The sequence below is a fragment of the Dermacentor albipictus genome, chromosome 9 (genome assembly GCF_038994185.2).
Source record: "Dermacentor albipictus isolate Rhodes 1998 colony chromosome 9, USDA_Dalb.pri_finalv2, whole genome shotgun sequence".
NCBI lineage: Eukaryota > Metazoa > Arthropoda > Arachnida > Ixodida > Ixodidae > Dermacentor > Dermacentor albipictus.
In genome coordinates this window covers 95,155,637-95,183,157 of record NC_091829.1, presented here as the reverse complement: position 1 = coordinate 95,183,157, position 27,521 = coordinate 95,155,637, and the positions used below count along the sequence as shown (strand labels likewise).

Sequence of the window (27,521 nt, the reverse complement as noted above, 5' to 3'; positions counted from 1 at the left end):
GGCGGTGCGAACGGGGTGCGATAACGCTATCGCGTTCCACTCTTGAAGTCGAAGCTTAAGCGTCCTCCAATTTTTCCGCCCACTAATCAAATAAAAAGACATTCGTTCGGCTGATGTCGTCGTGCTTAAATGACTGAACGCCGCTCCACGTGTGCCAGCTGGAGGTACAACAAACACGCTTACCTGTCCTCCATGATCAGGAAGTCATGTTTGGTGGCAAGCGCCCGCAGACGCATCATGGCGTCCAGACTGAAGTCCTCCAGCAAGTCCACATGGGTCTTCAAGATGCAGATGTGTGGGCCCAACTGGTCAGCTAGCTGCCATGTCAGAGGGGCGAAGGGACATGCAACAGCATCACATGTTCAAGACAACGGACACCAAGACTTGGTGCTTCCATGCCTGGCAGGTTGCCACTAGACTGGTGTGACTTGTACTGTTTAAGCACAAGCTAAAACTCTTTCATTTCATTTCATTTATTGAACCCTCAAGGCCAAAGGCATTAAAGAGGGGAGTGGTTACAAAACAGAAATACATAAATAAATACAATGCATATTACAGAACAAGTATTATCATCTTCCTGTTATACAATGTTAGCTAGTGCAGAACGAAAACGCTGGTTATCAGTTATGTCGACTATATCTGCGGGAAGGCGGTTCCATTCGTGTGATGTGCGAGGCAAGAAAGACTGAAATGCAGTTTTAGTGTTACATGTTTCAATGCCAACTTTGTGACGATGGTCAATGCGATTTGACACGTATCTGGGGAATGAAATGAGGGAATCGCGTAGCATGGGGTGATGGTATAGTTTATGAAAAAGGCTCAAACGAATTGTCTGCCGGCGGGATGCTAGAAGAGGTAAAGAAAGATTAGCTTTCATGCTTGTTACACTTGCGGTACGGTTATAGTTGGACAGGATAAAACGAGCAGCGTTATTTTGAACCAGCTCAAGTAAAGTTATCAGTTTTTCATGGTGCGGATCCCATATCGCGGCGGCATATTCCAAATTAGAACGTATTAGTGTTTTATAAAGCAGTAATTTCAAAGAAGATGGAGTTTTGGAAAAGTTACAGCGCACGTAGCCCAACATGCGGTTAGCTTTGTTAGTAATGTATTCAATATGGCGCGTCCAGTTAAGGTCAGTAGAAGTATGAACACCCAGGTATTTATATGAAGTAACCGCTTCTAACGCAACGTTATTTAGGTAGTATACAGGTGGAGAGTTGGCACTTCTTGATATTCGCATACTTTTGCACTTATTAGTGGTTAGTTTTGCACTTATTATTTTTAGGCCTGTCTTGCCCCACTTGCTCTGGAAGCAAGTGGGGCAAGACAGCACGTGCTCAAGGACAATGTCTCTCACCAGCTTAGACTGCAAACACCACCATCTTGGGGGCATCACTTACCATAAGTACCGAAATATAGGTAGAACTTAAAAAAAAACGCAACAAAAAATTGACCCGTATTTTATACCGGTCATTTTTGCAGGTTTATAGCATTTCTTAAAAAAAATTTTATAGTTAATGCTTGGGGTTGACCTATATTCCGGTCCAACCTATATACTGGTTTTTGCAGTAGAACTTGTGGAAAAGCCTATTTACAGGGTTTCACAGCTCCTATACTTTCAGGACAAGTAACAGAACTTCCATTTCTGGTATACCATATTGTGACTGCATTTCAAATTTCGCTTTCACCCTATATATATATATATATATATATATATATATATATATATATATATATATATTTTTTTTTTTTTTTTAACATAACTTAGAACCTATGAACTCATTAGTAGAACTAACTTTATTTTTTTGTCTCACTGCAAAGAAACTAAACGTCTTTACTTTCTTATAACTTTCTTGCTCTAATAAACCTCAGAGAGTTATTGCTCTAAGGTGCATGCTGACTCATTGAGACATTAAAGGTCCACTGCAATGACATTTAGAACCGAGTAAAAAGGTCAGTTTCAAATAAAGGGTGTCTCTACGGGTGTTTACCGGGTGTTTCTACGAATACTTTAAGTAATATTTAAATACAGCCATTGTGAAATATAAGGACGGTTCCTTCGGAGACATGCCATCAGTGGTGGCGACTACGGGATAACTGGAATGTCTCCGAAGCAACTGTCCTTATATTTCACAACGGCTATTTTTAAATATTACTCAAAGTCTTTGTAAAAACACCCAGTACAAAGTGGCTTCAACGCAATATTTTATGGCTTAATTATGAGTGGATGTGGCATAGAAAGTTTGCAAAAATGTTTTTGCCACCAAAATGTGAAAAAAAATTATTTCACTACTCCTCTTCAGAAATTACTAAAAACCTAAGGTCTCCTCGATTTGGCTGCACTTTTTGCACTAGTTCAGAAAAGTGTCGTGCCAGTACAGCGCCAGTTCTTGAAGTTGAGTGTAGTGTGACACTAGCGCTTTCGGTGCAGCGGTCAAATTGAGGACAAAAGTGCAGGAACGTACAGGCCTTCATCATACCTTGCTGGTGAAGCAGCGCAGTGACACGGACACAGTGAAGATAGAGTGTCGTCTTTTTCTGTTTGTCTTCACTGTGTCCGTGTCAGTGCGCTGCTTCCCCAGCAAGGTATGATGGTCACTCACCAACTAGCCCAACTTTCCACTTTACTGTACAGGCCTTCGTCTGCTGCGACTGGGCGACTGTGGCTTTTCTTTTGTTGGTGTGTGCCGCGAGCGTAAACGTGTGCGCAATGTCCTTTTTTGTCCTGTGGGAAGAATTTATGTATTAGTACCTGGAAATTAGTTCAACTTCGGCATCATTATTCAGAAAGCATGACCAAGCGCAGTTTCCACACCTTTCTGAATCGTATATGGCACAACGTTTCAAACGACGGACCAATGTGGTTTCGCGTAAACACAACGTCGAGGTAGCGGTAAGTTCGTGAGAATTAATACAAACGACTGTGACCTGCGGGAAAATCCCGGCCTTCAGTGCACTTAGCAGCAGCTGAACCCGGAAAGCGCCCTTAACAAGATGCTGCGTACACACCCTGAAGAAAACTGGCATCCGTGCTGCGTTACTAATAACAGGCGCCGTCGACGCCGTCTACCAACGCCCGCATGGCCACGGAACCGCATGCGTCGTCTGCTATCAAGAGCCTTGCACTACGTCCACGAGAAAAGAACTTGCGGAGAGTCTAGTGCCAAAGTGTACATGAACTCGTGCAGCACGACGTCAAATCGAGTGCCAAAGTGCAGGTGGCGCTAGCTGCACTGGCAAATCGAGTGCTAGAGTGCTGCACCCCCTGAACTAGTGCAGGAAGTGCAGCCAAATCGAGGAGACCACTAAAACACTGAGAACTAGCCTAGTGCCTGGGCATGACCTCCGAGATCCGGCGGCACACTAATGATCTCAGAGGCCATGTTCTGTGACCTGTGTCACATTTGCTAACTACCAGGTGCTCGCGTCATCTGCTTAGACACTACTTAAGTAAGGGTTAATAAAAAAATTACTCGATTAGACAAGACAAGCTGCCTTGTCAAGATTGCTTTGATAACATGCATAACTCATTTATAACTAATTTAGCCAAGTAAAATTTTGTTGCAGGCTGCCTTTGTTTTATATGTGGGAGATCTTCGTGCCTGTAGCAATTTGTCGGTGCTGGTGACGTCGACGGCAACCGCCAGGTTGGTCTGCTTCTGGTCCATCAGACCCAGAAGGTGTTTGGCAAGCAGGCAGCGAGCAACCTGACTCCGGTGGGCATAGTTCTCCTGCTTGGACAAGACACAGGAGTCACACTAAGTATGCCATGGCACTGTGAGAACTGAAACAGCTCGCTATCAAAGATTGTGACAAGACAGTGTGAAAAAACACGCAGATAGTACAATGCAATGCTTCAATATAAATGGCACGAAGCTCGATTGAATTAGCCAGGTAGCAACGATAGCAAATGACAGGAGCATGGCCTTGTCGCTGTTGGCTGCTCACGTCATCAGGACAAAGGCGATGCGTGATGTTCTCGAGGGAAGAATGTTGATGACATGTGTATGCAAAGTGAAATACATGTCTAAATATATGTTTAAGTACATTTAAGGTGTCATACTCTTCTGGTCACAAGGGCTTGTACTAGGCCAGACAGTCATCTATTCGGGCCCATACCCAGTGGCCAAAGTTGTCTATATATAACCACAAATACATCCAGCGAGGAAACGGCAACGAACACCCAGCCCTGAAGAAGAGGCAAACAAAGCTTCACTTTAAAGGGGTCCTGAACCACCGCCCGGGCTTGGCGAAAAGACACACTCCATGGATAGAATATGCTGCTGTGAACATCTCAGGCAAATTTTGCAGTCATGCACGACCCGTAGAACTCGACAGCGGAGTGCAGAGTCACCTTTCTTTCAAACATTCTCTTTTCAACAGAAGCCTTCTTCTCACTCATTTTGGGTTCCATTATTTCGTCATATAGCAGGCTTCCATAGGTGGCTGCTATAGCCGACATCAATCAAGAAGGGTGCTTGGATCAGTGTGCTTCTTCCTGCTGTTACAGTGTATATCTATTGACACAGTTTAATAAACAAAAAAATTTGCATTTTGAATTTTTATAGGAATTACATACTTCTGGAAGTACAACTATTGCACTATCGCCAACTATCATCTGCTGACGCTCACCAGCGCCCACCACTGTAGGAATGAAAATTTGCCTACACTGCTTATCGGTGTCATAGCCACAGGGTCTCACTAATTCTTATTAGTTTTAGACACTCAACTAGTCTTGGACTATCGTAAACTTAACGTCAGATCAGATGTACGCTTGCTAGCACAGGCTCACTCCTGGCTAGACACCTTGGCAGAGTTGGCTTCGTATTGAACTATTGTGCAAAATGTGCAATTAGGATGTGCTACTATCTGGTGCAGAACAAAGCTGGTCCCCATCATATAGCATGGCCAGACTGGAGCACACGACCTCGATGATGCACTCCAGCCCTGTCGAACGTTGGGTGTGTCTGCAGTGTAGCGTAGATGCCGTGGCCGCCACGGGGTGCTGAGATGAGCGCTCTCGCTGAACTCCTGCGGCTTGCCGAGGACCACAGCGTGATGCAATTGGCATCTGTGGATGACGTGACTCAAGGACCGAGCGCCAACATCTGACAAACAGGTCATCCGCTTCTCGAGTTGCACACCCTCGAGGTGTGTCGCCATCGGGGTCGATGCTCATTATGTTAGGAAGTCTTTCAATACGAATAAGGAGTGCAGCATCCATCGCTTAGCCGATGTGCGCGCTGCCGCCATACTCGCACGAGCGAAGATGAAAACGAAGTTTGTTCGACCCTAGAAAATTCTAGGGAAGTCTAAGGAAACGTGCTACTCATGTCACTTGGTGCGAGAATAGCCGCACGTAGCTATCTAGTACACTGTAGCACAGCAAAGGGATGAGACACTGGGAGCTCAACCGTAAGCTGAGAGATAGCCTCTGAGCTTGGCTCCTAGTAGGCACCAAAATCTGTAGTGGCGTCTATGTGAACATCCAAAATCAAATTCAAACTGCACACCATGGTGACGTTCAGTAGGCAGAATGCCGTGGGCACCACCCCACTCTGCCGTAGCCTTCACAGTGCAAGGCATTGAAGAAGGACAGGGAGTATCACAAAGAGGATCACAGGCGATCTTTGATTGCCAATAACTCCGCTTCTGCTGAACGCATTGAAGTACTTTCTGCGGCAAAGCATTTCTGAAATTGTCTATTTGAACTTCAAATGCAGTTCTCGACTTCTATAAAAGTGGTTAAGGACCCCTCTAAATGTTTCACACCATTAAAAGGCATTGTCTCATAGGTCCTGAAGTATGAATGATCAAGACAAGGACATATCAGCAGGAATGAGCTTGAAATAGGGCTTCATATGTCCTGCTTTCTTACTTTTTTTGTGTCCTTATCTGCCAACTCCAAATAACTGCTGTTCACAGTGATTAATCAAATTGCAAAAACTTCTACATTGATTAACATTCTTGCTCCGTTTGCTCAAATGCCACAGCAAAAGGGTGAAAGCTCCTCCACAGTGAGAGTACAGCCCGTCGCCAAGGCAGCCCTTAGGTGCACCATAGCATCTTCTATTGCACCGCACACAGGAAGTTGTGCCTAAGTAGAGAACCAAGTACTCGCTCAAGCGCAGACAAAGAAATAAGAAAACGAGTTAGGTAGATAAAACAGAAAAATGAGGAGCCATGCATCCATCTGCCTCACGCGAGAAGTAGCCATCGCAGCACATAACATCTGCCTCGGTGGTAAAGAATAAATTTTGATTGTGCAGTGAAATTGGCTTGGAGAACTTGAAGAGACCATCGTCCAATGTGCCAACACTTCCTTCTCTGACATACAGAATGCATCTTTGGTATTGTCACGGTAATGAAGATCAAGTGTAACAAGAAGTGCATGCAGGCTCTCACAAAGTTTCTGCTCTTACGATTAGGCTTGGTGGTGTAATACTTTGTGCAAATGATTGTGGTTGCATGATCCATCCGCCAGATTTTCTGTTTGCAATGACCTAATGTGGTGAAGGCTACAGGCATATCCTTTAAGAGACTCTGTAATGTTTTTAAGAAAACTGCTTACGATGCATAGATGGTAGCCCTATGCAGTACCACTTCTTTGCAACAGAAGGAAGTCGCAAAACATCATTCTATGCTGCAAGCGTATATGAAGTACAGTTCATATTATGGTGACATCCCAAATGCTTATGCACTTTGTCAGGACACATATTGAAAAACAAACAATATGTTTAGCTAGTGGTCGCACGAGTTCCAACTACTGCACCATGCACGCCAACCATTATGTCAGGTTGGTTACTGTATGCGGCTGCCACACTTTTCAAGTTTATAACTTGCACTAATGCGGCACCGCCCAGTGCATTGCTATGAAACAAACGCACAAGGGAAGGGAAATGCAGTCAAAAACAACATAGAATCGCACTGAGCACTGTACATATTGACACGTGTACTTATCTTTATCGGGCAACCACGTTTCGCCGCTTAACAACTGTAATCGCAGAGCGAGGGACGCACCTGCATGTATCCGACGTTTCTAGAAAGTTATCGACGCTTCTATCCGCGTGTCTGTTGTCGCCGAACCTTGTGTTATCAGATTTCATCGCGTGACACGAATGGTGTAGAACTTTGTGGAAGACACGCGGGTCCCATCAGTTAATCTGGAACATTCGATGACTGATCTATAAAAGCCGACGCGCTTGACCCGCTGATCAGATTTTCGACGATCGCCGAGCGTGTTCGCCGCTATCGTTGCGCTATAAGTGTAGCCTGTTTTGTGGGCACAGGTTCACCCAATAAAAGTTAGTTTTCTTGTTCACAGTATTGCTACTGTCTTATTCAACGTCACCACCACGTGACATCTGGTGGAGGTGCTTGTGCGTTCATGTACCGAACGCCCCCGCAAAGTCGCGACCCAAGCCCGAAGCCCGAGGACAGAACCAACATCGCCGAAGACCAGCGTGCTAGCCGCAGACTGCAAGGACTGCCCCCAGAGCACGGACTTCTACCTGAGACGACAAAGAAGATCGTGGTCAAGACAACGCCAATGGCTGCCCCGGCGTCCCCTGTTATCCTACAACAACCTCGGGACCCACCAACCTTCCATGGAGCAGCGACTGAAGACCCGGAATCATGGCTGGAGACCTACGAACGAATCGCAACATTCAACAACTGGGACTCCGACGAGAAGCTGCGGCATGTCTATTTCGCCTAAGAAGACACCGCCAGAACTTGGTTTGAGAACAGGGAATCGACCTTGACAACGTGGGACCTGTTCCATAGCGGCTTCCTACGCACCTTTACAAGCGTCGTGCGCAAGGAAAGGGCTGAAGCTATGCTGGACGCCCGAGTGCAGCTACCAAACGAGAACGTTGCCATTTTTACGGAAGAAATGAGCCGTTTGTTCCGCCACGCCGACCCGGATATGGCCGAGGAGAAGAAAGTCCGCCTACTGATGCGTGGCGTAAAGGAGGAACTTTTCGCCGGGATGGTAAGAAGCCCACTGAAGACCGTCGAAGAGTTTCTTTCTGAGGCGACGAACATCGAGAAGACACTCGAAATGCGGAACCGGCAATTCAACCGCCGTACAGGCTCTACCCACTACGCAGGAATTCAATCGCTGGCCACGGACGATCTGCGCGAGACCATCAGGGCCATTGTGCGCGAGGAACTGCGGAGGGTCTTGCCTTCGTCGCAGCCTCAAGTGGCCTCGATCGCCGACATCGTAAAAGAAGAAGTGCACCGATCGCTTGGAGTTCCTCAAGTGCAACCAGAACCGCCGCAGCCTCAGCCGCAAGCGATGAGCTACGCCGCCGTCGCCCGCCGTCAAGGTCCCCTTCCACGACCGCGCCAGGACCCCGTAACGCCGCAATTCCGTCGACCACCGCCGCCGCCAGCACGCCCACCCGTCGCCCAGCGCAGCTACCCGAGGAAGACAGACGTTTGGCGTGCTCCTGACCACCGCCCGCTCTGCTACCACTGCGGAGAAGCAGGTCACGTCTACCGACGATGCCCGTACCGAGAGATGGGACTGCGAGGTTTCGCCGTCAACGCGCCGCGTCCACAGCTTGGAGAGCGCCCACGTGACATCGCCGACTACCTCGCCGCCACTCAGTGGAGCCCTCGACGACCGTCCCGTTCGCCGTCACCAGGCCGCTACCTGTCGCCGCAGCGCCGACCGTACACCGGCCCAGCCCGGGGCCGCTCTGCGAGCCCATATCCGGAAAACTAAAAGCAGCAACCGATGGAGGTGCGGTTGCTGTTCGTCGAACTGACGAAGATCCTCCGCCGCCGACGAAGACGACGAAGAGACCATCTCGACGACCTAATGACGACACGCCGCCGTCCCGAAGAAGTCGGGAAGCCAAGACTACACCGACGAAAGACGACTTGACGACGCAACGTTCCAGCTTCAGTTCAACACGACGCAGCCGTGATTCGACGCCAAGACCCAACTGCAACGCCAGACAAAGAACAACCGACCTCGACGTGCTTCTCGACGGCCACGCAGTCACTGCCTTAGTCGACACAGGGGCCGATTACTCCGTAATGAGTGGACACATCGCCGCCCAGTTGAAGAAAGTTAAGACCGCATGGGAAGGCCCTCAGATTCGAACCGCTGGAGGACACCTCATCACGCCGACTGGGATCTGCACGGCAAGAATAACCATTCATGACCGGACTTACCCTGCCACCTTCGTTATCCTCCAACAGTGTTCACGAGACGTCATTCTCGGTATGGACTTCCTCAACCAACACGGCGCAGTCATCGACCTGAAGTCGAAGTCAATAACACTGTCGGAAGATCATGCGATACCGCCGGAGAGCCCTCGTAGTCACCACGCCTTGAGTGTGCTCGAAGAGCAAGTGAGCATCCCGCCTCGCTGCAGCATTGTTATTTCGGTCAGCACCGAAACACCCGCTGACGTAGAAGGCATCATCGAAGGCGACCAACGTCTACTGCTAGACCGTGAAATTTGCGTCGCAAGAGGGATCGCTCGACTGCATGAAGGGAAAACTGAAGTGTTGCTGACAAACTTCAGCCAGGAGTTCAAGCACATCAACAAGGGCACGACGATCGCGTACATCGAGGAAATTCTGGAAACAAGTAATGCGTTTGTCCTCTCGGATTCCGCCGCATCTACCCCGACGACTGTGGTTCCCGAACCAGACTACGACATTAATCCAAATCTCCCTATGATTAAGCAACAGGAGGTCAGAAGTCTGCTCCGACGATACAAAGGCTGCTTTTCGACGTCATCGAGGATTCGACAAACACCAGTCGCCAAGCATCGCATAATCACCGAGGAATGCGCTCGACCACTCCGTCAGAGCCCTTACCGCGTTTCGCCTCGAGAACGCGAAGCTATAAGAGAACAAGTCGACGAAATGCTGCGCGACGACATCATCCAGCCGTCGAAAAGCCCGTGGGCATCCCCTGTTGTCCTGGTGAAGAAAAAGGACGGAACCCTGCGTTTCTGCGTCGATTATCGTCGTCTGAACAAGATCACAAAGAAGGACGTATACCCCCTCCCACGGATAGACGACGCATTGGATCGGCTCTGCAACGCCAAATACTTCTCGTCCATGGACCTCAAGTCTGGCTATTGGCAAATAGAAGTCGACGAAAGAGATCGCGAAAAGACCGCCTTCATCACCCCAGACGGCCTCTACGAGTTCAAGGTTATGCCATTCGGACTGTGCTCGGCGCCTGCAACGTTCCAGCGCGTGATGGACACGGTTTTAGCAGGATTGAAGTGGCAGACCTGTCTCGTATACTTGGATGACGTCGTCGCCTTCGCCGGAAATTTCGACGTTCACCTTAGGCGGCTTGCAACAGTACTAGAGGCCATCAGGTCATCAGGACTTACTCTGAAGCCGGAAAAGTGCCGCTTCGCTTACGAGGAGCTTCTATTTTTAGGCCACGTCATCAGCAAATCTGGAGTCCGCCCCGACCCGCAGAAGACAGCGGCCATAGCAAAGTTCCCGCAGCCCATCGACAAGAAGGCAGTGCGTAGATTTCTTGGCATGTGTGCCTACTACAGGCGATTTGTCAAGAACTTTTCGCGCATCGCTGAGCCGCTGACGCAGCTAACTAAATGTGACGTCGGGTTCAAGTGGGAAAAGCCGCAGGCCGACGCATTTCAAGAACTCAAACGACGCATGCAGTCGCCGCCCGTACTTGCGCACTTCGACGAGCACGCCGATACCGAAATCCACACTGACGCCAGTAGCCTAGGCCTCGGTGCCGTCCTAGTCCAGAGAAAAGATGGACATGAACACGTGATAGCTTACGCTAGCCGGTCGTTGTCAAAAGCGGAAGGCAATTATTCTACAACCGAAAAGGAATGCCTCGCCATCGTTTGGGCTACAGCGAAATTTCGCCCTTACCTATATGGCAGGCCATTCAAAGTCGTCAGCGATCACCACGCCTTGTGTTGGCTAGCGAATTTAAAGGATCCCTCTGGACGGCTGGCACGGTGGAGCCTCAGACTACAAGAATACGACATCACTGTAACATACAAGTCCGGACGAAAACACTCAGACGCCGATTGCCTATCACGTGCCCCCATTGACCCGCCGCCGCAAGATGACGAGGATGACGACGCCTTCCTTGGAATAATAAGCGCGGAAGACTTCGCCGAACAACAACGAGCGGACCCGGAGCTTAAAGGCCTCGTCGATTATTTGGAAGGGCACACCGACGTTGTCCCCAGGGCATTTAAGCGCGGATTATCTTCCTTCACGCTTCAAGACAGTCTACTCGTGAAGAAGAACTTCTCACCAGTCCGCGCCAATTACCTTCTTGTTGTCCCGTCAGGACTTCGTCCAGAAGTATTGGATGCCCTACATGACGATCCGACCGCTGGACACCTCGGATTTTCCCGGACACTATCGAGGATACAAGAAAAGTATTATTGGCCGCGCCTGACCGCCGACGTCGCCCGTTATGTCAGAACATGCCGAGACTGTCAGCGACGCAAGACACCGCCGACAAGGCCAGCCGGATTACTACAGCCAATCGAGCCTCCTTGCCGACCATTTCAGCTGATCGGGATGGACTTGCTGGGACCCTTTCCGACGTCAATAACCGGAAATAAGTGGATCGTCGTGGCGACGGACTACCTCACCCGCTTCGCTGAAACAAAAGCACTGCCGAAAGGTAGCGCAGCCGAAGTGGCGAAATTCTTTGTCGAAAACATCCTGCTGCGACATGGCGCCCCAGAAGTCCTCCTCACCGACCGAGGCACGGCCTTTACAGCGGAGCTCACCCAAGCCATTCTGAAATACAGTCAGACAAGGCACAGGAGGACAACGGCCTACCACCCGCAGATGAATGGTCTTACGGAGCGGCTGAATAAGACCCTCGCCGACATGCTAGCGATGTACGTCGACGTCGAACACAAGACCTGGGATGCCGTCCTGCCGTACGTAACATTCGCTTATAACACGGCGGTACAAGAAACAACACAGATCACGCCGTTCAAGCTGGTCTACGGCAGGAACCCGACGACGACGCTTGACGCCATGCTGCCGCATGTAACTGACGAAGAGAATGTTGACGTCGCTAGCTATCTCCAGCGCGCCGAAGAAGCCCGACAGCTCGCCCGCCTACGGATCAAGACCCAGCAGCGTACCGACAGCCGACACTACAACCTCCGACGACGCTTCGTCGAGTACCAGCCCGGCGACCGTGTTTGGGTATGGACCCCGATACGCCGGCGAGGACTCAGTGAGAAGCTGCTGCGACGCTATTTCGGACCCTACAAGGTCATCCGACGTATTGGCGCACTAGACTATGAGGTCGTGCCAGACGGCATTTCGCACTCACAGCGGCGCCGCGCACGATCTGAAGTGGTCCACGTGGTGCGCCTTAAACCATTTTACGGACGCTGATGAACTTCCTTAGTTTGTTGTTTTCTTTGATACGAGTGCTTTTCTTTGTTACTTTCGTTTGTTTGCAGCATCGGGTCGATGCTTTTTAAGAGGGGGGTAATGACACGTGTACTTATCTTTATCGGGCAACCACGTTTCGCCGCTTAACAACTGTAATCGCAGAGCGAGGGACGCACCTGCATGTATCCGACGTTTCTAGAAAGTTATCGACGCTTCTATCCGCGTGTCTGTTGTCGCCGAACCTTGTGTTATCAGATTTCATCGCGTGACACGAATGGTGTAGAACTTTGTGGAAGACACGCGGGTCCCATCAGTTAATCTGGAACATTCGATGACTGATCTATAAAAGCCGACGCGCTTGACCCGCTGATCAGATTTTCGACGATCGCCGAGCGTGTTCGCCGCTATCGTTGCGCTATAAGTGTAGCCTGTTTTGTGGGCACAGGTTCGCCCAATAAAAGTTAGTTTTCTTGTTCACAGTATTGCTACTGTCTTATTCAACGTCACCACCACGTGACAATATTCACTTGAATTTACAGTAGCTGTGGCCCAGTGGTAGAGCGCCCACTTCAGCTGCGGGATGTCGTAGGTTCGATTCCTACTGCCGCTGCGAACCCTCTGGTTTGTCGAAAAAGGGGCCCAAGCATACACACGTCCCGGCGATTGGCTTTCTTCAGGGGGGATGCACACGGGAAAGGAGCCTGCACCTTCAAAATCCTTTTGTAACCCTTGTGAGCCCCCCCCCCCCCAAAGAAAAGGAAACTTGGGCCACTCCCATGGCGGTCATTTCCCACGTAGCATCCCAATGGACCTATTATGTAGGAACAGCCTCAGGCTCAGGACAAACAACCCCTTTCCAAGCATTAAGGTCCCATAATGGCGGAGCACCTGGCCGGGAGCATGCGTGTACCTATTTTACGGGTAGGTAATTGGCGGCAGTTCTAGTCTGCCTCTCACAGGCGTGGCAGACGCTTTTCAACAAGGTCATCCGTGGCTGGACAAAGGCCACCCAGAGACTATGTACATAATCTCCATGGGGCCCTTTTTCGAGTTTCGAACACCCACAAGTAGCTGAGCACCAGGCCTGGAGACATCTTTACCCATTAGAAAAATTGGTGGGCTTCCGGTGGCACCAGGATTTGAGCCCAGCACCTCCGCCGTACAAAGCTGATGCTCTATCACTAGGCCATTGCTGCAGTAAGAAGGAGTCCTGCGCTCAGATGCTGCCAACTTCCCAATAGGTGGGTGTCCTTCCAAGCATCAGGAGCTCCCCGTAGTTGCCGAGCACCAACGGCAGCTCTTGTCTGCCTCCCACAGCAGTGCCGGATGCTGGACTATTTCACCAAAGCTGCAGTGGGACAAGGGGTGCCCAGAGACCTTCGTAAATCTTAAGAGGGCCTCCTTTCGAGATGAGAACCTACATAAACAACCAAATTCCAGATCGAGGTACATCTTTACCCATAAGAAAAGGTGGTGGGTTTTCAGCAGCACTGAGATTCGAACCGAGGACCTCCCGCACATGAGGCCTTACCATTTCACCACCAGTGTGGTTATAGATGCTTCAATGATTGCCTCGATGACAAGCTGATAAAGGAAGCTCATCGTTTCCTCAAATGCGAGCTGACCAGGAAAAAGGAGTAGGCACAACAATGTCAACATAATAACAATACTAGTCATAACTAATTTGTATGAATGCACAACTGGAGAAGCTCTGAGGCAATAGCTCACACATCATCATACTCTGTTGTCGCCACGGGCTCACTGTGGCAATTGTATTGGGACGCGGCATGCAAAGGTTCGACTTGAATCCAAGCTAACTCATATTTTCACATTCAGTACTCTTAAATAAAACTGTAATGGACTGGATTTAAATTTACACGAGTGGCCAGATTGGGAAGTTGTAGGCATAGGGTCAGGGCACATGGAGCAAGACAGGCAAACGGGAAGTTTTGAAAAAGGCTTTTGTCTCGGAAGTTAGGATCTTGCTTGATGAGGAGCCGTCAAAGGTCAACGACATGCACATGGCCTCTAACCAACTTCCCTGGCTCCCAAAAAAACAAGAAAGATAGACACGATAAGTTTGTCTTCCTATTCCTGTTCCTAAGTTTGTCTTCCATTCTAAATGACTGTGTAACAAACTAAACCCAACAGTAAACTCACACGTGACCAACCTTGCTGGGAGAAGGCAAAACGAGGGAAGGCACCAGGGGCGCCTTGACTGTTTGCACGAAGGCAGCCACCTTGTTGGCCATTTCCTCGCTCAGGCGCTTCTTGGCCACCAGCTTCTTCATGATGGTCGTGATGCGAAAGATGCTGCATCATCATTCACAACCACTGTCACCAAGTCCTCAACAAGGCAGTGACTATGAAATCAGATGGTGTCACGCTCAAGGCACAAAAAAAAGGGGGGGGGGATAGCAAGAAACAACACACAGAGCATATACTTATTGCTTTTTTTTGTCTATATGCTATTCATATGCTCGCTGAACAATGCTGAACAGTGCATCCAAGGGAAAAGAAAGAAGCCTCCTTAGTGAAAAGACAGAACAACCAGGGCCAATAAAGACTAAACGTTGGCTGCATTGGCAAACATACACTACATTGACTAATGGGTCACACTGGAGACATTGACCTTATATTGGACAACACCGAGTCATCATTGGCCCCGCTTTAGAGCTCTGAAAAACTGCCTATTTTCTGCTGAAATAGCACACTGCGTTGCTTCTTTGTCCCCTTTGAAAGAATAGCAGGCCGATTGAGTTGGAATGTATCTATTGCGCATGCACACAAGAAACAACACACAAAGAAAGGAAGACAAGACAAGTCCTCTCTGACAACTAAATGTTTATAAGAAAAAGATGTGAAACTTATAGTATGAACAATAAAGATCATATTGTTCATAAATCTCCCATGATTTCCTAATAAACGTATAGTTGTCAAATAGATCTTACCTTGCCTTACTTTCTTTGTGTGATCTGCTACAATAAATAGTACGTCTTCTCCCTTTTGAAGTTATTCACCATGGCAGTTTTCTTCAACTTCTTCCCTGTCTATAAAAACAACTTTTCCACGTGGCTCAATGAAATGTTTCTGGCTATTCTTTTTAAAACACATTTGGCAGTAACAATTGTTGAATCTGACAAGACACTGCTTCCAGTTCCTTTTCATTTTGTTTCACGTGTGCCGCCATCTTGGGCTATGTTATGAAATTTCTCTAATTCTGTGCACAGCGATAGCGGTCATGCAAACCTGAATGTGTCCGTACAACCATTTCTGCACATACAAATAGACCATGGTGCCATACATCGGTTGTTACAGTTTACAGGGGTTTAATCTGCACGTGCGATTGGTCCCTTCTCTGATAATCACCAGGCCAGAAGAGTGGCACACACTCGCCAAAGCTATCCCCGCAGCCCTAAAAGTCAGAGTTGTCGTCCCTAGCCCGTGATTTGCAAGGAGTTGCAACCATGGCAGGTTCAGCCCAATAGACAGGCATAATAATAATAATAATATTTGGGGTTTTTCGTGCCAAAACCACTTTCTGATTATGAGGCACGCCGTAGTGGAGGACTCCGGAAATTTTGACCACCTGGGGTTCTTTAACGTGCACCTAAATCTAAGCACACGGGTGTTTTCGCATTTCGCCCCCATCGAAATGCGGCCGCCGTGGCCGGGATTCAATAGACAGGCATAAGTCTTTCAGACTGAAGGCGTTTATTATCACCCCAAGCTCTTGGCCCAGGTGCAGTAAGTTGCTCACGATGGCCACGCACTGCAAGCGTTCTACAGGGCAGTAGCCTCCACGGCTGAGACAAGCTGTGGCTGAATGCAAACCCTTCAGCCTAAAGGCCAAGTGGCATCGGGGGAATGGCATGTACGAGTCTCCAAAAGCTTGTGAAAAGTAGCAGTCTTTTCACTTCCACGAAACAGAAAAAAAAAGGAAAGTAGGTGCCTTGGCTGCAGCAAGGCGTGAAAGGCAGACAAAGCGGTGAGTGCGCCCTCTCCCCATGCAATTTTCTTTATGATGCACGCGCAACCGCTGCATGGTAACCGAGTGCAGCTGCTCCTGAGATATCGACGTCCATGCGGATCCTCACATCCTACCTCATTATCACCCTATGGCCGCAAAAGGGCCACCGTCGCACGGGGCTTTTCCGAAGGGGGCCGACTACTCCACCACCAAGACAATGAAGTCCACGTCAATCAGGGAGCAGCCTTTGTCTTCCATTGCACTGATCTGGTCCTGGCAGGGTCATGCTGGGATGCTGCATGATGATGATAGTTGTGCATTGTCAGGAGTCTTCTATGACAATTTTGATGCTTCGGGGCTTTCTGCATGGTCCCCGCCTCTGCTGCCAGCAGCCATCAAGCAAATTCCAGATCTGACTTGGTGTGCCATATCAGCTCTTCCACAGTTGTGCAGTGCTGCTGGTCATGATTTGGGGTTATTTTATCCTCCTTATGTCCAGTGGCTCGCTGTCGGTGCAGGAGAGGCTGTTGATGGCCTTTGTTGAGAGAAAACTCACCACATACAGAGAACATGAAACCTATGCTAGGAGGCAGAGACATATCTATGGCCTGGTGAAAGGTGCTATTAATCATCTGCCCTTAAAATGGCACAAAGAGCCAATTACGTTTATTCTTAGTGCAGGCCTGTCCCTACATTTTTTCCACAGGGCCCCTGAGAAGTAGGACGTGGATGGATCTGTGCAGACGTGGCACTTCTAGGTAGCCATCAAGAGCACTTCTTGCCTTTTGCTTGGTCTCACTGATGCTTACTGACTCGTGGACACATGGTGGCAAGTTGCACCTGGGTGGCTTCTCAATGCCACCTTGCAGGCTGGACCATTCAACATAGAACCTCCAGGAGTGCCAGGCAAAATACGGTGCCGGCTCGGCCACTCACTTTGGAATGGTCAGGCACACTGAAAATACAGGGGCTCAATCTGCAAGTGCGATCGGTCCATATTCTGGATCGCACTAGGCCAACAGGACTGGCAGTTGCTCCAGTTTCCCGACTGACTGGCAGCCATATCAGTCAGAGCTGTCAGCCTTAGCCCAAATATTGCAATAAGTTGCAACCACCACAGGATCATGCCAAAGGGAGAGAACATGCACGAGTGTTAAATGAAGGCATTTATTATTGCCTTCGTCAACCAAGGCGGGCATCAAAAAACAGGCTGCAGTGTTCCGCACAGCTGGGGCAAAGTCGCAAATGGAAATGTGCACTTTGGGAGACTGAAAAGAGTTCAGCTCACCTTGCGTGGTTTCACACTCTTGGCCCTGAGGCAGTAAGTCTCTCATCATGGCCAGATGTTGCAAAAGGAATGGCAGGTGGCGCTTTCTGCAGCTCAGGCGAGTTGCGAATTGTTGCAAACTCTTCAGCCAAAAGTTAGAGCAGTGTTAGAGCGCAGTTATGCTACGTCAGCGAAGATTGGATGCTCTACAGTCTAGCATTGCTGGCGTGGAAATAAAACATGTCCTATCTCACGCCTGAGCCGCTGGAGCAGAGTGCGTCGCCCGCTAGGTTGGTTAATTAGCAGCATGCTGACCTATCTAGTTTGGCTTCACTGAAGCGAGCAAGCTGAGTTTGCGCCTTTGACAAAAAACAAAGTGCTTGTTCGCCATGCACTTGTGTGCTTTTGCTGGATGACAACCAATCACCATGCTGCTGCAGGACATGTATAACGTGCTGAATTTTATAGAGAGCAAAATTTAGCGATCTTAGTGCCACAGACATGGCTTACCCAGCTTTGCCGGCCGCTGCCTGGCACTCTGGAAACACCAGATCCATGCCTTTAACCTAGCTACCTACCTTAAACCGAGTGAACTACTGCCATCTGTAGTACAGAATGAAATGCGGTTGAGACTCATCACAAAGTGCGTATAAAGCCACAGCCGGACTCTGGCCACGGTAAATTTTCACCCGTTTCGCCGTGGCGGCATCGCATTTCAGGATCGCTTGGCGCCGCACCTACACCATGGCTGTCACGCTGCATTCTCCTTTGTGACAAATGCACTTCCTGCTGGCAGTGTTTTTGGAGCAGTGTCAGAAAGGCTGTCATTGGTCAACTTCGACGCGGACACTCTGGAGACGCATGAAATGTCTCAAAGATGATGTACCATGGGAAATAATCGCTCAAGAATAATGCCCTTGAATACAACGTACATTTGCTTTTCGTGCACCATTGCAACTTATAGTACTTATAGTCATCCTGAGAAAGTGTTTGGCAAGCTGATTTTCCACCATACTCGCGAAATGTAGCCTGTGCAGCTTCATCAAAGTGCAGTTTACATGCTTTGTGTGCATTGACTGGTCTGCATCACACTTGCCTGCTGTGGTGCGGTGCACGCTCTGAAAGCTGGGACAGGAAAGGTGTGTTAGGCCTTCCTCTGCACAGCGTGTTTTACTGCAGAGCCAAGGTTACAATGATAGTACATGCTATGCATTTATAGTCAATTTAGCCCAAGTGAAACTTCCTTGCAGTTGGCCTTTCAGCATAAAGAAGTCGATGTAGCAGCTAGTCTCTCCCGTGGTTTGAGCATGGTCAACGGCTACTGGATTGACTAGGTGGCACCAGTTTCAGTTTTGAGGAGGTGCTGGCAACGTGTCAAAACTTAGCTTTTACTGCTCAAGTCGGTGGCTGAATAAGTTCATGCAGGGCCGAGTCTAAAATTATTGAACGACCTACTGTTCAGGCGTCGGAAATTTTGGTTGTCCTTATTTTGGTTGTTTACGGGGGGAGTGGTGGCGCCACGAAGCTGTCCAGGTCTGTACATGGTGTGCCTTAAAAAGCTATCAAAGTTCTGCTTGCTTGAGATTTTGCCCCCGCGTGTTAAAGATGGTTTTCTGGACAGAAGGCAGGTGTCACAAAAATTACGCTTCAGATCCTTCCCTTTTCTGGAAAAGTCCTTAACATCTTGCTTCTTTGGTTAAAACACGTTGGTGGGCTAGTTGGTTTGAATCCATGATAGAGTGCATAAGCGCAACTGAACTAGGATGTAGAAAGAAACAGATACACAGAGATAGCACAGTCTCTGTACGTCTGTTTCTTTCTGCGTCCTCATTCAGTCGCGCTTATGCACTCTATCATGGATTCTTTGGTTCCGTTTACAGAGAGTTGCAGAAATTTTGGTTCCAATTAAAAAAACATTTTTCACATTGCCCAAATACAGAACCAACTAATATAGATAAGGCTGTTGCATTTAAGAGGCAATTACAAGTACGCAATTCCCATTTACAGAGATTTCACTACGATTAATTGTATACATATTAATAACTTTTCTGTCAGAAAACATTTTATTGTTTTGCTTGCATGAATGTTCTCTCCATAATCAAAAATAAGTGTGAATGAGTTTTTCTAATTTCTTTCTTTATGTGGAAAAGTGTTTGGGCTTTCTGGTGTTAAGAAAGAGAACACCCAACCCAGACAAAGCAGGAACCTTACCTGTGTAGCTGAATGTTCCACTTGAGCAGGTTCTCTTTTCCACCTTGTTCACGGTCCAAAAACACCACAGCGTCGGTCACCACCAGGCCAGCTGTGGAAAGCGCCTGCAAACCATGCCACGCTCTTAAGTTAATCAGCTGTGAGTACTTCAGTAAACTATAGTTCCCCACTGAAACAAGAGGGCTTTGTGGCGCAGGAAGCGTGCACCCAGAGCAGGACAATGAGACAATCGAAGCTTGCATTGCTTTTACGAAGGTCCACTACTTAGAAGAAGCAATACAACCAACTGATCCAGCACAAGCTCACTTGAAGGTGTCCTTAAGCTAAAAAGCTTAAGCCTTTAGCTTAAGCTAAAAAAAAATTCAAGCAGAACCCATCTAAGATGTTTCTCCAAGTTATGAGAGAGCGTTTGCACAACACTCACAAACATACTTTATGCAACGTCTGTTACAACGTTGTTTACTTTATCAAGTTCGTACGCGAGACAGTTATCATGGGATGTCAGGTGCTGAAGCATGATACGTACAATTTTGCATCCCTTTGTCAGCTGTTAGCATAACACTGAGGGTGGTAACTAGCTTACCAAACTGCAGGCCTGAGCTCAGTTTCTTGCAAGTGACCAAATTTTTAAATTTTTTTTTTATGCAATCATCATTTGGAGGCCGCACAGATATTCAGCGAGGCCAAAGTGGGTGCGAGTAGGCAAATAATGCTCTCGCATTAAAAGAAAACATGGCACTCCATAATGACCTAGCCGTTTAGCATCACCCATGTTCAAGTCTGCGCAAGTGAACAACCACGCATGTCAATTAAGCAAAATAGCTCCAGAGCACAGCAAAACTGTGCGAAGGAGGAGACACAGAAAGTCACCTCAGAAACTTTTGTTTCAAATTCAAATTATGCGCTTGTGGCGGCCTCACGGTCGCACAGCAGCAGCCAGATACCGTTTCCCTTTTTGACTCTGTAAAATCTTATCGCGTTGTGTGCGGGAAAGGGAAGTGGCGCGAGGGTGCGCAATCGAGCCGTAGAGGCTGGACAAACACAAAAATAAAGTCCGTTTTCGCTTGCTTTTCAGGGATGCACTACTCGCTTCTATCTGCTGATTTTGCAGCCGCGCTCGCGTCCCGCACGACAGGCTTTTTCCTCCCAAACCAACGCACAGGCCAGGAGCATGCCATGGCGGGGGGTTCCAGATTAACTTTGATCGGCTGCGGTTCTTTAACAAGCACTTAAACCTAGGTACATGAGCATATGTTGCATTCCACCCTTATTGAAATGTGGCTGCTGCTGCCAGGAGTTGAACCTGCAACCTCATGCTCGGCAGCAGAATGTCATAGCCGCTTAGCGACCACAGTGGGTGCACCGTTTTTTTTTTTTTTTTACGTAACTTAAATGCTGCATGTCTGACACCTAAGGACACTAAGTATGCATCAGGATTGTGTACAGTTAGGCACAAACATTTCAGACGTGAGTTCCACGACAATAGTGAATTGCTGCTCTGTCAATTTAATGTCAATTTAAGCTAGCAAAAACAATGCAAACTGAAAACTTTATTTCAAGGCTACGTGTCCTGGCTTCGCATGCGCTCGACTGTTTCGCAAATCCTGCGTCCCGTAAGCTTTTGTTGTTGACTGCACTCACAATGCCTCTTGAGGCGATTATCTCACTGCACGACAGAATGCTAAACGCAGGTGTAGGAGAGGTTCCCTAGAATGCCACCACGATCCCTGTTGAGTCGCATCCTCCACATTGTTCCTGTGGGCGAGCATTTTTAATGAGCAACGCAATGCGCAAGATGCTGGTCATGCATAATAATTCCATCCATACAAGCAATGACATTGTCTGTTTGCTTCCCGTAGCTGTCCTGGCTGGTCCCTGTTTCAGAAACAAATGCTGCCCTTGAGAAACCACACGTGAGTCACATGGGGCGCTCTTTTGTTAGACTCAAACAATGTTAACTGTGCATCTGTCAGCACCTGGTGTTCGAATAATAAACAGTGACTGCACCTCGCTGATGGCATTTAAAGTTGAACTTCAACTTAACAAACCTGGATGTAACTAATTATCGGATACAACAAAGTAAATCGAAATTGTTTCTTGCCAATATAATCATGCAACAAATATCAGATATTGAAACGTGCACTCACTTATCCTTTCCTCTAGGACTGCATTCCACCAACCACTTAAAGTTATTGCTTAGTGCGAGGCGCGCCTGCATGATCGGAACTTAGTGGAATGTAATCGATGGTTATATCTGTTGTCTGTTGTCACCAAAGCTGGTGTAATACGATTGTGCACGCGATCTGAATTGCGTGGTACTTTCTGGAAGACACGTGGGCACCAGCAATTACTACAGATACTTCGACAACTCATCTACAGAAGCCGACACGATTGGCCAGCAGATGAGATTTTCGACGATCACCGACTGTGTTTGCTACTATTGCTTTTCCTTGAGTGTAGCCCGTTTTTGAGGGCACACGTTTGCCCAATGATGCGATAGCTTCGTCGTTCACACTTCTGCTGCTGTGTTCTTCCCCCGTCACCACTATGTGACAATATAATAAAATTATTGTCGTTAAAGTTGTCGAATCGTTAATAAAAAGTTGCCAATCGTTAATAAAGTTATCAATCGTTAATATTGTCGAATACAGTTAAACTTTGTTGTAACGAAGTTACAACAAAGTTTAACTGTATTCTGATGTCTGAATGGCAAACCCAGCCACTTGCAATGTTGTGCACAGTGCTCTAGACGACCTGAGTAAAGGTTATGAGAAAAATAAAAACCAGAACAAATAACGTCTGGCAAAGCGTGATCTATTCTCGAGAACACAGCACAGGAAATGTTGTGACACATGCGCATGCGCTTTGCAGCAGTGAAATATTACATCAGACAAATGTTGCCTTACAACAATGAGAGTGTTGTTGACATAAGCTGAAACAACTCACGCAAACAGGGACGGCGATGCAAACACGCAGGACATGCACTGACTGCCAAGTGCGCCCTATTGAAAGAATGCCAGCTTTTTGTAATCTCTGTCCAGCATGTGTACCCACATACTGGACAATATCAGTTACACTCATTCTAAACATGCCATTTCCTCAAAAGACTGTAACTGATACTGTTTTGAGTACACAAGATTGAGCTGGACAGAGATTGCAAAAAGCCCAGCTTTGGTTTAGTTAAAACGCACTTGGCAATCAGTGCCTGTCCTGCGGTGGTGGATGCATGAGCTGTTATCTTTGTTTTGTTGGGCTGTTCCAGTTTACATTTATGATAAAGCATCTAGCCCACAGCAAGATGACACTATATGAAGCGAACATTTCAGGAATGTAGCCACACCTAATTGTGCATGATATAAAAGCAGACTATTCTACACAATACACAAAAATATGCCTTAAAAACCCGACGTTATGCTGATGTACCAGTACTGAGGATTTGGCGAGACATTTAGAACAGAAAAGTTTCGCCCTTCATATCCTCCACTGCACTCTCTTTCTATACAGTTCAGCCTCATTAAAACAAAGTCGTATCTGACACAAAAATAGCTTTATCATATCTGATGCTCGTTATAAGCTTGTATTTGTTGCTTGCTGATATCAGTGAGATGTTTTTAATTTACTTTGTTATATCCAATGTTTTATTATATTGAGCTTCACGTGTAAATAGCAGGCAATGCTACGAAGACTAGACCACAACCACTGGATAAAAAAAAAGGTGCAGCCTGCCGCATGCATCGAAAACGCTGTCATCCGCCGCGGCGCTGCCAGTCGGGGACTGTGGTCTCGGATCGGCATAGAAAGTGCGTGAGGAACGCACTTCGAACACCGTTGCCCGTGGAAACCGACGCATCCCATCCCTGAGAGCTAGCACCGTCCGGCCCAGCCAAGCGGCCGAGAATACAACTACGGCTGTCACGTTCGCTCCCATAGCAGCCCGCCTCACATGGCAGGTCGCACAGTTTTTTTTTTTTTTAATCCAGCGGTCGTGGCTAGAAATACCTCTCACTGCTGACAATCGCTACTAAAAATGGTGTGTCACATTACTCACTCACGTTATTGAACACTCACATTACATTGAGCTGTATGATTGCTGCACGATATGACTTAACTATGGCACTGACGGCAACAGAGATCTCTATCTCTTTACCTCCGAACAAGCAGAATAACACGCTTTCAGTCGCAGCAGCAACAGCATACCCCCTGGGCTCACAACAAAAACAATAAGTTATTGCAAAATTCCTTAAATATAGGGAAGATGAGATAATTAAACTATTTCCACTTGATTGCTTTTGCCACAGAATCGCGCACTCGAAATGACTCAATGTAGTAATTAGACAAGTAATTACGCAAGCTATACCAACTTTTGTAACCAGAAGAGCCATGTGATTCATCCCAACGGGAGACTTGAAGCACACCATCCGAGCAGCTCATAACCGTTTCCAGAATCGCAGAAAGCTTATGCTGCAAATGTATACACCGTAATGAATAACGGCTAATTTCGCACATAAAAATGGAATCGAACACACGAATAGGGCAACTGTCATGGCCTTCGTGGATGCTCACGAGTGACGTAACTGCTTGTGCCTCCCCATCAAGCGAGCAGGAAGCGATTCAGATGACGGCTCGACGGGGACCCTCGCTTGATGCCCGCCCGTAGGTGAGGCCCAAGCAGTCTCGTCACTCATGGGTGTCCGTTAAGGGCATGGCAATTGTGGCAATTATCTTCGGCTGTTCAGTTTCATTTTGCTGTGTCAAATTAGCCAGTTTTCATTGGGCTGCAAGCATCGGCAGCGTAAACTTCTTGAAATAGACCTTTTATGGGCAATCCCACCGTGCGCCATAGGCACACGGCGCACCATGAGGAAAGAGTATGCGTCGAGCGAGTGGGCTAGCCCAGGTGCCCTTTTGCCGTGTTGGCACCATGGGAGTACGAAAAAAAAAAAAAAGAAAGAAAAGAGAGAACAATGCAGCGCTTCTTTCTTGGCGCTCCTGACGACATAAGTACACATGCCTACAAGCATCTACATTTGTATTTCTATGCAAGAAATAGAAAGGAAATAGCACAGTCTATGTGGTCAAAACAGCTGCCCCCTTTTGAGGGGAGTAAACATATCACCTCCATTGTTGAAGAGTTTGTTCACAGAATGCCATGCTGTTGTGTGGCATGTAAACAAAGAGATCATGGCTTCCTAAAAGAAAAGGTATTTGTGCCTCTTCTGCTGCCGCAGTGGTGTGATAAGAGAAACGCACACACATTGCGAGGTTTTAGAAACAGCCAGGGTGCTTGCCGGTTGGTTACTCATTTATTCTTATTTCTAAAGAAAGAAGAAAGGAAGCTTTGCCTATACTCCTTCTATTTCATAAGAAGACATTGTTCTAAGATTGAATTGATGGCCTGGGTACTCCCAATATTGTTCTGTGTTGCAATCCCCTGAAACCAGAGCTAGTAGCTTGCAATACCGTTCTCATTTGAGAAAATTGATCACAAGTGAAGTGGGTTGGTGCTTTGTGGTGACAATCTCTTTGAAAGTCAATCTAATCAGCTGCATTAAATGAGAAAACATTAGGTGGGCATTTTCTTTGCAATCAAAACGAAGAGATATGCTTCATCAGAGCACTTTGCACAGCACACTAAAAAATTTTACGTTTCCCTCTCAGACGTGGCGCTGGACATTTAAGAAATGACGAACATGACATTATCGCATAACAAGGACAGAACGAAAATAATTGTTTTTGTTATCCTTTAATAAAATTGTGTGAAAAACTCTGAAGTGATCTTCTCTCCCTATACCTCACATAGAAAAATCAACTAATGCTCACTTGTCAAAAACGTAATACTAAACAAGGTGGACCATAAAACAAGTCTGCCTGAAAGTTGCCTCTGCAGCTGTGGAACATACTGCCAAGTTTAGTATTGAATCTGCAGATTGTTTATTACACCTAATTTTCAGTTTTGGCCGTCACCCACAATTATTCAGAGTGGAAGGGTGTGCACACTAAACAGGTGAACGAGGTTCTCAGCTCAGCTGTAAAAAAAAAGAAAAGCAGTGGCATGCGGGATCACTAGACGGTCGGCATAACAAAGAGATGAAAGGCCATCGCAGCTAAACAACAAAGAAGACATTCTTGTTTGAATTAGGCAGTAACATGGGTCACCTTGGCAAAATTGCTTCATTTAACACTGCTGACAGGTGCTCATTAGACGCAGGAGGAAAGCAAAAAAAAAAATCTGAGGTTTTACGTGCCAAAACCACAATTTGATTATGCAGCACGCCATAGTGGGAGACTCCGGAAATTTGGACAGCCTTGGGTTCTTTACATGCACATGAATCAAAGTAGATGGGTGTTTTCACATTCTGCCCCCATTTTATGGCATGCTCGCATGCCATAAAAAGGTCTATTCTGGAAATGGTTATGAGCTCCTACGATGGCATGCTTCATGTCTTCCATTGGGATCAATCCCAGGCTTTCTTCGTTAAAAAAGGTTAATTAGTCTAACATTCCTAATTACTTGTCTAATTACTACCTTAGGTCATTTTTCAAGTGTATCGGTGTGTGGTAAGAGCAATCAAAAGGAAATAATTTAATTATCTCATCTTCCCTGTTTTGAAGGAATTTTAAAAGCATTTCGTGAAACACCCAGTAAAGTACAGTCGCGGACAGGATATTACGGACCATGGAATCTAAGAAAAAGCTGAATATCTCCGCAACCTCACAACGCAATCTGGTATTTGCATTTTGGACCTCGACTAGAATATGCTAACAACGTTGTCGTGGGCAGTTTTACTGGTTACTGCGACAGGCTGCTCGGGAATTGAACGTTTTCGGAGATCCAGTGGTCCATTTTATTCTGTCCGCGACTGTACATTACATTTTGGAAGCACAAAAATGCATGTGTGATAATAATAATAATAATATGTGACCTGACATAACTTTACATCCACAAGTTGCAGTATGTGAAGTAGTTATTCCACAGAAAGCATCGTGGATTAAAAAAAAAACTCCGCTGTAAAACATGCTGAGTGAGACTTCTATGACTGCCTTACGTGAGTAGCTTCCACAGCGCGGCCTCCTAAGTATGAAATAGGGCATAATAATCAACCCTTCTTTGACAAATGAATGAGCATAGTTTCCAATAAGTACCTTATTGACATAAACTGGTTTAGTGTCACTCTTTCCTCTAGTTTAGACTGCTCGGGCTTGCCTGAAAACCTAACACCAACAAAAGCGGGTTTCTGGAGACTCTCGGCAACACAATGTTAGTCAATATGCACAACACATTCCCATGTATTAGAAGCCACACCAACACACCTGAGCAATCTCAATGATGCTAGATCCACTGCTGACAATATCCTCGATAATGATGCACTTCTGGCCAGGATGGAAGTTTCCCTCAATTGGGCGTTTCGTGCCGTATGCCTTGACTTCTTTGCGGACCATTACCATTGGTTGCTCCGTTGCCATCGACACACACTGCGCAAGCAAGTGGTCACCAAATGCAAGATTACTTGTGTGCATCATCAACAGTGACCTAGATTTGGATGTACAAAATAAATGCAAACATTATTTGCACTCATCTGCACTGATTTGTAAGTTAGATGTCTGTTCAAGTATCTCAGTGAAGTCGCTTTTGTGATTCTCAGCATAAAAGTTTGTAAAGAATTTAGTCGA

General features: G+C 47.1%; 1 protein-coding gene across 1 annotated transcript in view; it reads right to left on the bottom strand.

Moving 5' to 3' along the window:
• Positions 1-27,521, bottom strand: part of LOC139049519 (uridine 5'-monophosphate synthase-like) — a 49,941-nt gene that overhangs the window by 21,088 nt on the left and 1,332 nt on the right. Inside the window, exons 3-7 of the mRNA XM_070525052.1 lie at positions 27,162-27,323; positions 19,851-19,954; positions 14,574-14,715; positions 3,606-3,734; positions 184-317 (exon numbers count right to left, since the gene is read on the bottom strand). Of these exons, the coding sequence (XP_070381153.1) occupies positions 184-317; positions 3,606-3,734; positions 14,574-14,715; positions 19,851-19,954; positions 27,162-27,323 (671 nt within the window). The remainder of the gene's footprint in view (positions 1-183; positions 318-3,605; positions 3,735-14,573; positions 14,716-19,850; positions 19,955-27,161; positions 27,324-27,521) is intronic.